This window comes from Thamnophis elegans, chromosome 11 (genome assembly GCF_009769535.1).
Source record: "Thamnophis elegans isolate rThaEle1 chromosome 11, rThaEle1.pri, whole genome shotgun sequence".
Classification (NCBI taxonomy): Eukaryota; Metazoa; Chordata; class Lepidosauria; order Squamata; family Colubridae; genus Thamnophis; species Thamnophis elegans.
This window is the reverse complement of record NC_045551.1, coordinates 7,325,414-7,338,702: the sequence shown is the minus strand read 5'-3', so window position 1 is coordinate 7,338,702 and position 13,289 is coordinate 7,325,414. Positions and strand designations below refer to the sequence as shown.

General features: G+C 44.8%; 1 protein-coding gene across 1 annotated transcript in view; it reads left to right on the top strand.

Moving 5' to 3' along the window:
- Window positions 1-13,289, top strand: part of LHX4 (LIM homeobox 4) — a 75,290-nt gene that overhangs the window by 28,879 nt on the left and 33,122 nt on the right. Inside the window, exon 2 of the mRNA XM_032226778.1 lies at window positions 5,579-5,750. Coding sequence (XP_032082669.1) covers window positions 5,579-5,750 — 172 coding nt within the window. The remainder of the gene's footprint in view (window positions 1-5,578; window positions 5,751-13,289) is intronic.

Here is a 13,289-nt window from a genome sequence, read left to right as displayed (position 1 = left end):
GTTTGTTCTGTCCTGTCCCTGGGACCCTGCTTTTTATTTCAGCCAGCGAAAGGAAGGTTGGGGGTAATGATGGGTTCATGATTCCACTTTCAGTCCTCTTGAGAACTAGAATCTTTGTTCAGCAATAGAATACTCCTCAGTTAATAAGCCAATCAGTGCTTCTGTTTCATTGGGATTTTAGTACAAAAGCTTCTGAGATGCCTTCCTGGCCATCCAGAGGGGCATAAAAAGGCAATGAATTCTTCATATTTACTGTGAGTCGGTCTCCTGCCATTCCAAAACTCCTCCTTTCCCTGAAAAAGGAGGGAAAAGAGCGGGAAGGAATAGAAAGAATCCTTTGATGCATAAACATCTCTTGAAATATTATGCCATATCTGCTCTGTGGTTTGCTTCTTTAGAAATCAATCTTTCCTTCAGACATATATATTAGAATTTATGTGCATTGCTTTTACTGAGAAATCTCCCCTGGCAGGCTTTGCTACATTTTCTACATTATTTGGAACTATAGACAGATAGAAAGAGGCATGAACTCACAGCTCTTTGTAGCTGTATACCCTACCTATTTCTCCTGCAGACAGACGACTCATGTAGAGACAGATTGCACAATCAGACCAGTGGTGGGATTCAGCCAGTTTGCACCTATTCGGGAGAACCAGTTGGTAACTTTCTAAGCAGTTCGGAGAACTGGTTGTTGGAAGAAATCTCCTTTTGTTTTTTCCCCACTTTACAGGGCTAATCCTGTAAGGAAGGCAGGAAGGAAACATTCTGGTGTTGTTTCTAGCCTAATCTTTATTGACCTGCTTACAGAAACTGCCTCTCCGGTTAACCCTTATGACATTGTAACAGCTAAGGCGAAGCGTCCATCAACCTGAGTGATCTTGAGTTGGCCACGCCCACCCAGTCACATGACTACTGAACCACACCTACTCAGCTGGTAATTAGGGCAGAGAACCGGTTGTTAAATTATTTGAATCCCACCACTGAACCAGACTATATTTTACTGGTCTGACTAATGATGAAAGAAATGTCCTTCTGGGTTCGGCTCCAAGTGGGGAAAAAGACACTGGAGACATGGAGAGATTGGAAAGATGGTTTTAATGGTGGACAGGACCACGTGGCTTGAGCCCTGAACAGAAAAGGGGATCACATGCTTCAATGTTGGTGGAGAAGAAGAGAAGGGCCGAAGGAGGGGCTTGCTAGGCTTTTTATAACCTTTTTAGTCCCACCTCTCTGTTTCCTGTTCCTGTGTAAGAAATGTATTCTGATTGGTTGTCAGACTCCCATGGGGCCATGCAGGGGCTACTCTCTAGGCTGTCTTTTGAATCCAGGTATGGATGAGTTCTCAGATTCCATGTGGTCAGTTGAGTAAAGTTCCAATATTATCATGCCTTTACTCCAATCCCCTCTGGGGCTGCAGTGGAGAAGTCTTTATTATGTAAAAGGGACTAGCTTGGCCTTCTTAATGGCCCATTAACAGTGGGGATGGGCAGGAAGCTACAGGCAACTATTCTGTCTTTTAAAACATGTTTCTTTCTTTTCATATCCAGAGAAATTTTCTGCCTTTTCAATATTTCCTAGGATATTTCATTTTTCTGGGAGAGGGCTGGATGATAACATCCCACACTAATAAGCCTGAACTTGGTCATACAAGCAGAATAGTGGTCAAAATTCAGCAAGGCTTTACCCACTTATCAGCCTTTTGACTCCAACTGCACCTCATCTTCACATCCTCGACTCCCCAGTCTTGGCCTCACATAAACAAAAAATTGGCAGTCCTGTCTATTTTTATTTCTAATCATTGAAGAGCCATCTTTAATTTATGCATGGCATCTCAGAAGAATACAAAGATTACACCCATTCTAGGAAACTGCAGATTTTCTCTAACATATATGTTTGGTATTGTAAAACTGAACTTAAAACAGTGCTGGGTTTTATCTTGTCTCTGGTTTCCTAAGAACAAATGTTTTTGATTTGTTAGACATGTATTATCTATGCAGAGTTTTAGCGCTGATTTCAATCGCGTGTGGAAATAAATCCTTCATATATTGTATATATGTACCAAAGCTATAATAAAGGTTAAGAAGATTGGAACATCTATGGAGGCAAAAACCATCCATCCAATTTTTCTAATCTCCAGCTGGATCTGTTTAAATACTAAGATCACTTATTCCTCTGTACCTTGTTAATATGGCTGATAAAGTGTAGGATGGGCATGTGAACTGTTTTACATAGGACAATCCTTTATTTGAAGAGCAGTTGAGTACGACTCTGGTTTAAATATGAAGCATAATTAAGACTGGGTAGATGAAGCCATGAAAGTCACCATCCTTATTTGCTATCTGGATTGAATAGGCACACAAGTCACAGCCTCTCCCACTATGGTGAAATGTACTGCATTTCTGTTGTAATATTATATCCATTTCAGGGACGTGCAGGCAGAGGAGGCAGAGCCTCACCACTGTCATCCTGAAAAGGAAAAAAAAATGTAAAAGGAAAAAGGCTGAGCTAGTTGCTGCCAGAATCACCATGGATGACTCTGCTTAGTGCTTAACTGTTTAAAAAAGCCTCTAAAAAAGCGCCCTCTACAGGAGGAGGCGGGAGAACCATGTGCCTCATCTAGTCTGAGTTTATGATCACTCGAGCAGAGCTAAGCAAGAGTTAAAAGCCGAAAAATTCCTGACGTAGATGAGGCACGGAGAAGAAAAAGAATGAAGGAAAACTTTTTCGCAAAGGAGAAAAACAAATGCTGTCGCTTTAAATCGGGACTGAGCATGCCTGGCTGAGGAATTCTGGGAGATGAAGTCCACAAGTCTAAAAAAATTTGAAACCCACCACTGTGTCAGTGCCTCACCAGCCATAAACCTCACCGCACGTCACTGATCCATTTTTACCTTTTTTCTTGGGAAAATGTAGGTCACCTCATTAATTACAGGATTTCTCATGGTGGAATCCAAACTTAGTGTGCTATTCTTTCCGAACAATTTTTTGCTAGCTTTGAGTGACAGAAATCAGTCAGACAGAAATTAGCAGGTGAAGTTTCCTGGGGTATAAAAATGATTGCAGTAGAACTGTTGCTTATTAAATGTCTGGATTCCACAGTTTGACACAAGGAATTGTGCCGAAAGGAATGGAGGGAGGATATTTGAATTTGGAAAGGATTTTTAAAGGAGGATGTTTAGTATAGTCACTACAACTAATTCTTCAGAGTAGACTGATCAATATGGTAGAAAGAAGGAACAAAAAAACCCCCATCTCTTAGTAATATGAAGATCTTACATTGTAAAAATAGAAAACCTCTGAAAAAAGAGTTATCATGACAATATTAAAACCCTAAAGCCTTTAAAAGCAATAGTTTCTTTTAAGCATTTTCTAGAAAACTAAGAATCTGCATATTTTTACAATGCTGCACAGCATTAATGGCCAACAGAGACCATGAAGCTGGATGTTATGCTGTGAGTCATTTTGTCTGGCTACTGTTTTAATCAAGATTTGATAAAAAAAATTGCACAGTTCCATATGATAAGAAAAACAGGAATGATTTTAGATGGCAAGAAACTGAAACAATCCAAACTGTGATGTTACATTTCTTTTGAATTTTAGTCATGATCCAAAATGATAACAATGCGTTATGGAAGTTTCTGAATATTCTTAATAGACATGGTTTGCCTTGGCAGAAATCTGAACATCCCAGCTTTAATTTCAGAAAGGAAATCACAAACTAAAATCGGGGAATAGTGCTTTTCAGTTTTACCCTTGGTCTTGATGTCTTGCTCTTTAATTTTTGCGAGCTGCATCAATACAATAACACATCCTCCCAAATTTGACAATTTGACTACAGAATTTGGACTTTTCTAGCTGCAGAGCCTAAAATGTTTAAAAATTACCAATGGTTTATGGATGAATAGATGATAGAACTTGTATTCGGTCTTACATTGGGTAAGGCTAAATATAGGTAGTCCTCAACTTAAAACTACAATTACACCCAAAATTTCTGTTGTTTAAGTGAGACATTTGTTAAGTGAATTTTGTCCCATTTTATGACTTTCTTGCCACAGTTCAGTGGTGGGTTTCAATTTTTTTTCGAACCTACTCTGTGGCCTCCTTTGTGGGAGTGGCTTGTTGGCCATGTGACCTGGTGGGAGTGGCTTGATGGCCATGTGTTTTCTTTCTTTCTCTCTCTCTCTCTTTCCTTCCTTTTGTCTCTCTGTCCCTTTTTCCTTTTTCCTTTCATCTCTCTCTCACTTTTTCTTTCTTTTTTTCTTTTTTCTTTTTTTCTTTCTTCCTTTCTTTCCCTTTCTCTTTCTCTCTCTGTGTGAGTCTGTGTGTGTGTGTGTGTGTGTGTGTCAGTGGTGGGTTTCAAAAATTTTTGGAACCTCTTCTGTAGGTGTGGCCTGCTTTCTGTTGGAACATCTTCTAACCGGTTCGGTAGATTTGACAAACCGGTTCTACTGAACTGGTGCGAACTGGTAGGAACCCACCTCTGCCACAGTTGTTAAGTGAATCACTGCTGTTGATAATTTAGTATCCTGGTTGTTAAGTGAATCTGGCTTCCCTATTGACTTTGCTTATCAGAAGGTGCAAAAGGTGATCACATGACCTTGGGACACAGCAACAGTCTTAAATATGAACTAGTGGCCAATCATCCGAATTTCGATCATGTGATCTTGGGGATGCTGCAAAAGTCGTAACTGTAGAAAAATCTTCATAAATCACATCTTTCAGTCTCATTGTAGCTTTGAACGGTCATTGAAGAACTGTTGTAAATCGAGGAGTACCTGTAAATGAATTTCAGGCTGAACCTGGATTATAAAAGTTTCCAAGCCTTTTTAAATGATACAAAACGAACAAGATGTTGACTTTAAACAGGGCAGATTTGTTTGTGAAGTATAGAAGCCTTCGGATCTTCTCCAGTCATAATATTATACTAGAATTGACATGGAAACGATGGTGGCGTGGAATTGTTGCTGCGTAGAATTTAACGGCAGCAAGTGGGACTGATAAAAACTAGAGGAAACCAACTCCTTACATTTTCCCCCTTGTTAAAAATGGACTTTCCATGTGATCTTCAAGTACATGTTCCTGCAGGTTCCCCTCACTGGGGAAAAATATGGGAAAGAGAATTTTAAGTTGGAAATAATAAAACGGGGTTAAACTTACAACCTCATTCCCATGTGCTTCAAGTATCTCCTTCATATTTAGTTGTGCACAATTACATCCCCCCCCAGCCCCCTCCACCAATCAGATCTGCCTGCTCGCTACAGTCTTTTCTGAGCCGAGGTGGCGTAGTGGTTAGGGTGCAGTACTGCAGGCCACTTCAGCTGACTGCTATCTGCAGTTCAGCGGTTCAAATCTCACCGGCTCAAGGTTGACTCAGCCTTCCATCCTTCCGAGGTGGGTGAAATGAGGACCCAGACTGTGGGGGCGATATGCTGACTCTGTAAACCGCTTAGAGAGGGCTGAAAGCCCTATGAAGCGGTATAAAAGTCTAACTGCTATTGCTATTACTATTGCTATTTTCAAGCTTTGTGGAAATGCTTGTTGTTTGTTGCTGATATTGTTCTTGTTCTTCCTTTGCCAGAGATCCCCCAGTGTGCTGGTTGCAACCAGCACATCTTGGATAAGTTCATCCTGAAAGTCCTTGATCGACACTGGCACGGCTCCTGCCTCAAGTGTGCAGATTGCCAGATGCAGCTGGCAGAACGTTGCTTTTCCAGATCTGGAAGTGTCTATTGCAAGGAAGACTTTTTCAAGTAGGTACAGAATAGCTATCCAAGATGCCTTGGAAGTCTTGCAGGATTACTGTCTGGCCATGGGCAATGTCCTGAAATGCCCTTGTTTTGGGGGAGGTGGCAAGGGGGTAATTGAGGGTTGTTAAAAGGGGCGAGCTAAAAAAATGCTAATTTAAGTGTCTGCAGTCCTAACATGGCACTGCCTCTGGCAAAATCTGCTGATGACTGAGATCAGACTTCCCAGGTCTTTTGAAAATACTATTGCTATAAGATGTTTTTTAAATTATTCATAATCTCTTATCCTGATGCTATAATGACTTCTATATGTAATGCTATTTCGGAAGGGTATTCTTAACACAATATAACCTATGGCTTCAACCAAGAATACCTGTTCCAGTCTTATATTGGGAAGGTGGGGGAATGTATTTGATTTAGATTCTCTAGTCAGCATTTTCTTGGTGTTGGTTATTCAGCCTGTAATTCCATGTGCCTTTCAATTCCATTTAATTCTGTTGCTTTTTGCTATGTAACACATAGTATGTGTTAGATTTCAAAGTGACGCGATTGCACTTGTATACTGTTGCTCTTTAATTCCAGTGTAAAAATAGGACAAGCTGAATATATTGATAGATAGTAGAAATACACCGAAGGGAGGAGTAGAGGGATAGAAGAAAGAGGGGTAGAGAGGGCGGGAGAGAGGACGGGAGGGAGGGTGAGAAGGAAGGGAGGGAGTGTATCGGGAGAGAGGAGAGGTAGAGGGGGAGGGGAAGTAGGGTAGAGGGGAATGATGGTGGGAAGATGGAAAGTTGGAGGGGGGGGCGAAAGAAAGGGTGTATGGAGGGTCGAAGAGGTACATTGGGTTTCTATTTTTGGGGGTATTATTGACAAGAGGAATGGCTGTGTTTATTGTTTAATGTTATATGGCCCCGGTTCTGCACAGTATATATGTGACTGTACGAAAATGAAAATGGAAAATAAAAACACATTTACAGAGCAATAGCAATAGCAGTTAGACTTATATACCGCTTCATAGGGCTTTCAGCCCTCTCTAAGTGGTTTACACAGTCAGATTTTGCCCCCAACAACAATCTGGGTCCTCATTTCACCCACCTCGGAAGGATGGAAGGCTGAGTCAACCCTGAGCCGGTGAGATTTGAACCGCCGAACTGCAGATAGCAGTCAGCTGAAGTGGCCTGCAGCGCTGCACCCTAACCACTGCGCCCCCTCGGCTCTACTCGGTACTGACCCATATAGGATTCCTTTATCAAGGTCCCACAATCTTATTCCTTTCAGATAGAGTCCCTTAGGATGCTTGGACCATCTGCTTGGTCTTCTAATTCCTAAATAAGCCTAGAGCTGGGGAGAGGAGGAGGCAGGCAGGGGAGCGGCCAGGAATAATGTCCGTTCATAAGTAACAAGCCCTGCATTGGAAGGGGAACAGTAACTCTTAACAGAGAGCGAAAAAACTTAGAGCAAACATCCCACTCGAAGAAAGCTTAATCCAAGACATCCTCCAGCATTTACAAAACCCTTTTGCCTTGAAAATGAATTCTTTTTAGGAGAGATAGTAGGAAGGGAAGAGTGGAGGAGAGGCAAGGGAAGAAGAAAGAGGTAAGGAGAGGTGGGTGGAAGGGAGAGAAAGAGAGGGAGAGATAGTAGGAAGGGAAGAGGAAGAGTGGAGGAGAGGCAAGGGAAGAAGAAAGAGGTAAGGAGAGGTGGGTGGAAGGGAGAGAAAGAGAAGGAGAGATAGTAGGAAGGGAAGAGGAAGAGTGGAGGAGAGGCAAGGGAAGAAGAAAGAGGTAAGGAGAGGTGGGTGGAAGGGAGAGAAAGAGAGGGAGAGAGGGTAGGAAGGGGAAGAGAGAGAGTAGGAGTAGGGGAGAGGTAAGGGAAGAAGGAAGGGGAAGGAGAGGAGGAAGGAGGAGAGAGGAGGAAGGAAGTAGGGAAGGGAGGGAAGAAGGAAGGGAAAGGAGAGGAGGGTGGAAGGGAGAGAAAGAGAAGGAGAGATAGTAGGAAGGGAAGAGTGGAGGAGAGGCAAGGGAAGAAGAAAGAGGTAAGGAGAGGAGGGTGGAAGGGAGAGAAAGAAGGAGAGAGGGTAGGAAGGGGAAGAGAGAAGGTAGGAGTAGGGGAGAGGTAAGGGAAGAAGGAAGGGGAAGGAGAGGAGGAAGGAGAAGAGAGGAGGAAGGAAGTAGGGAAGGGAGGGAAGAAGGAAGGGAAAGGAGAGGAGGGTGGAAGGGAGAGAAAGAGAAGGAGAGAGGGTAGGAAGGGAAGAGTGGAGGAGAGGCAAGGGAAGAAGAAAGAGGTAAGGAGAGGTGGGTGGAAGGGAGAGAAAGAGAGGGAGAGATAGTAGGAAGGGAAGAGGAAGAGTGGAGGAGAGGCAAGGGAAGAAGAAAGAGGTAAGGAGAGGTGGGTGGAAGGGAGAGAAAGAGAAGGAGAGATAGTAGGAAGGGAAGAGGAAGAGTGGAGGAGAGGCAAGGGAAGAAGAAAGAGGTAAGGAGAGGTGGGTGGAAGGGAGAGAAAGAGAGGGAGAGAGGGTAGGAAGGGGAAGAGAGAGAGTAGGAGTAGGGGAGAGGTAAGGGAAGAAGGAAGGGGAAGGAGAGGAGGAAGGAGGAGAGAGGAGGAAGGAAGTAGGGAAGGGAGGGAAGAAGGAAGGGAAAGGAGAGGAGGGTGGAAGGGAGAGAAAGAGAAGGAGAGATAGTAGGAAGGGAAGAGTGGAGGAGAGGCAAGGGAAGAAGAAAGAGGTAAGGAGAGGAGGGTGGAAGGGAGAGAAAGAAGGAGAGAGGGTAGGAAGGGGAAGAGAGAAGGTAGGAGTAGGGGAGAGGTAAGGGAAGAAGGAAGGGGAAGGAGAGGAGGAAGGAGAAGAGAGGAGGAAGGAAGTAGGGAAGGGAGGGAAGAAGGAAGGGAAAGGAGAGGAGGGTGGAAGGGAGAGAAAGAGAAGGAGAGATAGTAGGAAGGGAAGAGTGGAGGAGAGGCAAGGGAAGAAGAAAGAGGTAAGGAGAGGTGGGTGGAAGGGAGAGAAAGAGAAGGAGAGAGGGTAGGAAGGGGAAGAGAGAGAGTAGGAGTAGGGGAGAGGTAAGGGAAGAAGGAAGGGGAAGGAGAGGAGGAAGGAGGAGAGAGGAGGAAGGAAGTAGGGAAGGGAGGGAAGAAGGAAGGGAAAGGAGAGGAGGGTGGAAGGGAGAGAAAGAGAAGGAGAGATAGTAGGAAGGGAAGAGTGGAGGAGAGGCAAGGGAAGAAGAAAGAGATAAGGAGAGGTGGGTGGAAGGGAGAGAAAGAGAAGGAGAGAGGGTAGGAAGGGGAAGAGAGAGAGTAGGAGTAGGGGAGAGGTAAGGGAAGAAGGAAGGGGAAGGAGAGGAGGAAGGAGGAGAGAGGAGGAAGGAAGTAGGGAAGGGAGGGAAGAAGGAAGGGAAAGGAGAGGAGGGTGGAAGGGAGAGAAAGAGAAGGAGAGATAGTAGGAAGGGAAGAGTGGAGGAGAGGCAAGGGAAGAAGAAAGAGGTAAGGAGAGGTGGGTGGAAGGGAGAGAAGAGAAGGAGAGAGGGCAGGAAGGGGAAGAGAGAGAGTAGGAGTAGGGGAGAGGTAAGGGAAGAAGGAAGGGGAAGGAGAGGAGGAAGGAGGAGAGAGGAGGAAGGAAGTAGGGAAGGGAGGGAAGAAGGAAGGGAAAGGAGAGGAGGGTGGAAGGGAGAGAAAGAGAAGGAGAGATAGTAGGAAGGGAAGAGTGGAGGAGAGGCAAGGGAAGAAGAAAGAGGTAAGGAGAGGTGGGTGGAAGGGAGAGAAAGAGAAGGAGAGAGGGCAGGAAGGGGAAGAGAGAGAGTAGGAGTAGGGGAGAGGTAAGGGAAGAAGGAAGGGGAAGGAGAGGAGGAAGGAGGAGAGAGGAGAAAGGAAGTAGGGAAGGGAGGGAAGAAGGAAGGGAAAGGAGAGGAGGGTGGAAGGGAGAGAAAGAGAAGGAGAGATAGTAGGAAGGGAAGAGTGGAGGAGAGGCAAGGGAAGAAGAAAGAGGTAAGGAGAGGTGGGTGGAAGGGAGAGAAAGAGAAGGAGAGAGGGCAGGAAGGGGAAGAGAGAGAGTAGGAGTAGGGGAGAGGTAAGGGAAGAAGGAAGGGGAAGGAGAGGAGGAAGGAGGAGAGAGGAGGAAGGAAGTAGGGAAGGGAGGGAAGAAGGAAGGGAAAGGAGAGGAGGGTGGAAGGGAGAGAAAGAGAAGGAGAGATAGTAGGAAGGGAAGAGTGGAGGAGAGGCAAGGGAAGAAGAAAGAGGTAAGGAGAGGTGGGTGGAAGGGAGAGAAAGAGAAGGAGAGAGGGTAGGAAGGGGAAGAGAGAGAGTAGGAGTAGGGGAGAGGTAAGGGAAGAAGGAAGGGGAAGGAGAGGAGGAAGGAGAAAGAAGGAGAGAGGAGGAAGTAGGGAAGGGAGGGAAGAAGGAAGGGAAAGGAGAGGAGGGTGGAAGGGAGAGAAAGAGAAGGAGAGATAGTAGGAAGGGAAGAGTGGAGGAGAGGCAAGGGAAGAAGAAAGAGGTAAGGAGAGGAGGGTGGAAGGGAGAGAAAGAGAAGGAGAGGAGGGTGGAAGGGAGAGAAAGAGAAGGAGAGAGGGTAGGAAGGGGAAGAGAGAGGGTAGGAGTAGGGGAGAGGTAAGGGAAGAAGGAAGGGGAAGGAGAGAGGAGGAAGTAGGGAAGGGAGGGAAGAAGGAAGGGAAAGGAGAGGAGGGTGGAAGGGAGAGAAAGAGAAGGAGAGATAGTAGGAAGGGAAGAGTGGAGGAGAGGCAAGGGAAGAAGAAAGAGGTAAGGAGAGGAGGGTGGAAGGGAGAGAAAGAGAAGGAGAGGAGGGTGGAAGGGAGAGAAAGAGAAGGAGAGAGGGTAGGAAGGGGAAGAGAGAGAGTAGGAGTAGGGGAGAGGCAAGGGAAGAAGGAAGGGGAAGGAGAGGAGGAAGGAGAAAGAAGGAGAGAGGAGGAAGTAGGGAAGGGAGGGAAGAAGGAAGGGAAAGGAGAGGAGGGTGGAAGGGAGAGAAAGAGAAGGAGAGATAGTAGGAAGGGAAGAGTGGAGGAGAGGCAAGGGAAGAAGAAAGAGGTAAGGAGAGGAGGGTGGAAGGGAGAGAAAGAGAAGGAGAGGAGGGTGGAAGGGAGAGAAAGAGAAGGAGAGAGGGTAGGAAGGGGAAGAGAGAGGGTAGGAGTAGGGGAGAGGTAAGGGAAGAAGGAAGGGGAAGGAGAGAGGAGGAAGTAGGGAAGGGAGGGAAGAAGGAAGGGAAAGGAGAGGAGGGTGGAAGGGAGAGAAAGAGAAGGAGAGATAGTAGGAAGGGAAGAGTGGAGGAGAGGCAAGGGAAGAAGAAAGAGGTAAGGAGAGGTGGGTGGAAGGGAGAGAAAGAGAAGGAGAGAGGGTAGGAAGGGGAAGAGAGAGAGTAGGAGTAGGGGAGAGGTAAGGGAAGAAGGAAGGGGAAGGAGAGGAGGAAGGAGAAAGAAGGAGAGAGGAGGAAGTAGGGAAGGGAGGGAAGAAGGAAGGGAAAGGAGAGGAGGGTGGAAGGGAGAGAAGAGAAGGAGAGATAGTAGGAAGGGAAGAGTGGAGGAGAGGCAAGGGAAGAAGAAAGAGGTAAGGAGAGGAGGGTGGAAGGGAGAGAAAGAGAAGGAGAGGAGGGTGGAAGGGAGAGAAAGAGAAGGAGAGAGGGCAGGAAGGGGAAGAGAGAGGGTAGGAGTAGGGGAGAGGTAAGGGAAGAAGGAAGGAGAAGGAAAGGAGGAAAGAAGGAAGTAGAGAAGGAGGGGAAGGAGAAAAGAAAGAGAAAATAAGGTGGTGTTACAACAGGCGCTAGGGATGGTAAACAAAGCAACTCAAACTGTACATTATAACCTTTTAAATGGAATAACAAAAGTATAAAAATTGCAAAGAAAAAGAATAACTATGTGAATGTATACCTATAATTGTATGTAAGAGAATAAATGATAGTAAGAATATAAAGCACAATATAGGTAAACAATATTTTGTTATAAATAGCTAAGTATAAATAAATATAGAATAGCACATAAAAATGGATAACGATTAAGGAGACCATGAACGCAAGATAGAAATGTATAGAAGGGAAAACACTAACTGTAAAGAAACCGATACGGAACTGCTGTATGATATACGATGGAACTTCTTGTTCCTATGTTGTTTTAAGTCATGTGTTTGTTTTTCTTGTGTTTATGTTTAAAATAAAAATTAAAAAAAAGAAAAGAAAATGAATTCTTTTGAATTTAATAATTTGTTAATCAAACCCTGATTTACTTTGTGCTGCTGCTTTGCCCCCAGGGGACAATCTGGGCATGAGATGGGCTGGCTGGAAGAAAGGCATGGCCTCTGAGATCAGTGCCAAGGCACTCAGTGGCCTTGATAGTTTGGCTGGCAGCCAGGTCGAGTCTAGGACTGGCAGGGAGGGGAAAAAAAGTAGGTAATGTATGTCCACTCTGGAATCAGAGGGGGAAAGGCAGGGGTGGGTTCCTGCCAGTTCTAACCTCTTCTATAGAAGAGGTTCCACAAATCTACAGTGCCGTTTAGAACCGGTTCCAGCTCCCTCCCCTGCCCATCTGCCCATCATCAAGATGAAGAGCGAGAGGAGGAATTCTGGGAGTTGAAGTCCACAAGTCTTAAAGCTGTCAAGTTTGAACACCCCTGGAGTTTTTTTCCCTAAAGAGTTAGGAGTGCAAGGGTCTTGTAACTTGACAGCTTTAAGACTTACGTGCTTCAAATGCCAGAGTTTCTGAGCCAACATTTTGGTTGCTAAGCAAGAGCGTTGTTAAGTGAGTTTCACCACATTTTACAAGTTGGCCACGGCCACCCAGCCACATGGCTGGCAAGCCACTCCCACTCGGTCACATGGTTGGCAAGCCACTCCCACCCAGTCACATGGCCAGCAAGCCACTCCCACAAAGCAGGCCACACCTACAGAAGAGGTTCTAAAAAGTTTTGAAACCCACCACTGGGGAAAGGCCACCTAATCTGCTTAGTTATTTGGATGGACAATCCCAGTTATTAACATTTTGGGTCTCGGTATTTAATATTTATTTGAATATGAATTAACAGAAAATAAATACTAGTCCACTAATTATTCCATCTGTAATGTAAATAAACATTTCTAGCCTGCCGCTAGTAAATAACTAGTGTCTTCAGAATTAATTGTTTACAAAGGTAGGCTAGAAATATTTGATTATTTTACAGAACTGCAGAAAAAAAATGTGCGTGCTTAGGTTTTGTCTTGGGTTAGTGACGCATGGCTATCAATCTGTCATAATCCAGATTATTTATTTGCATAATTTATATCCTGCCCAAGTCTACAAACCTTGAGCAGCTCACATAAAAACATCGTAAATATCATAAAACAATCAATTTAAAAACAACAGGGATCATTAAAGTAGCACAGCACATCTAACAAAACCGCCCTCCTGAATTCTAAAAGCGCCACCACCATATATACAATTTTATAGCTCAGAACCAACATTGAGACATGGATGCATCCTGGAAAAGCTGTTGATCCTTTATCCCTCTGTGCTGAAAGATCAGTTGGAGAACCATGCCTTAGAAAGACCCAGATATTTACATGAACATAACTCTTGTAAA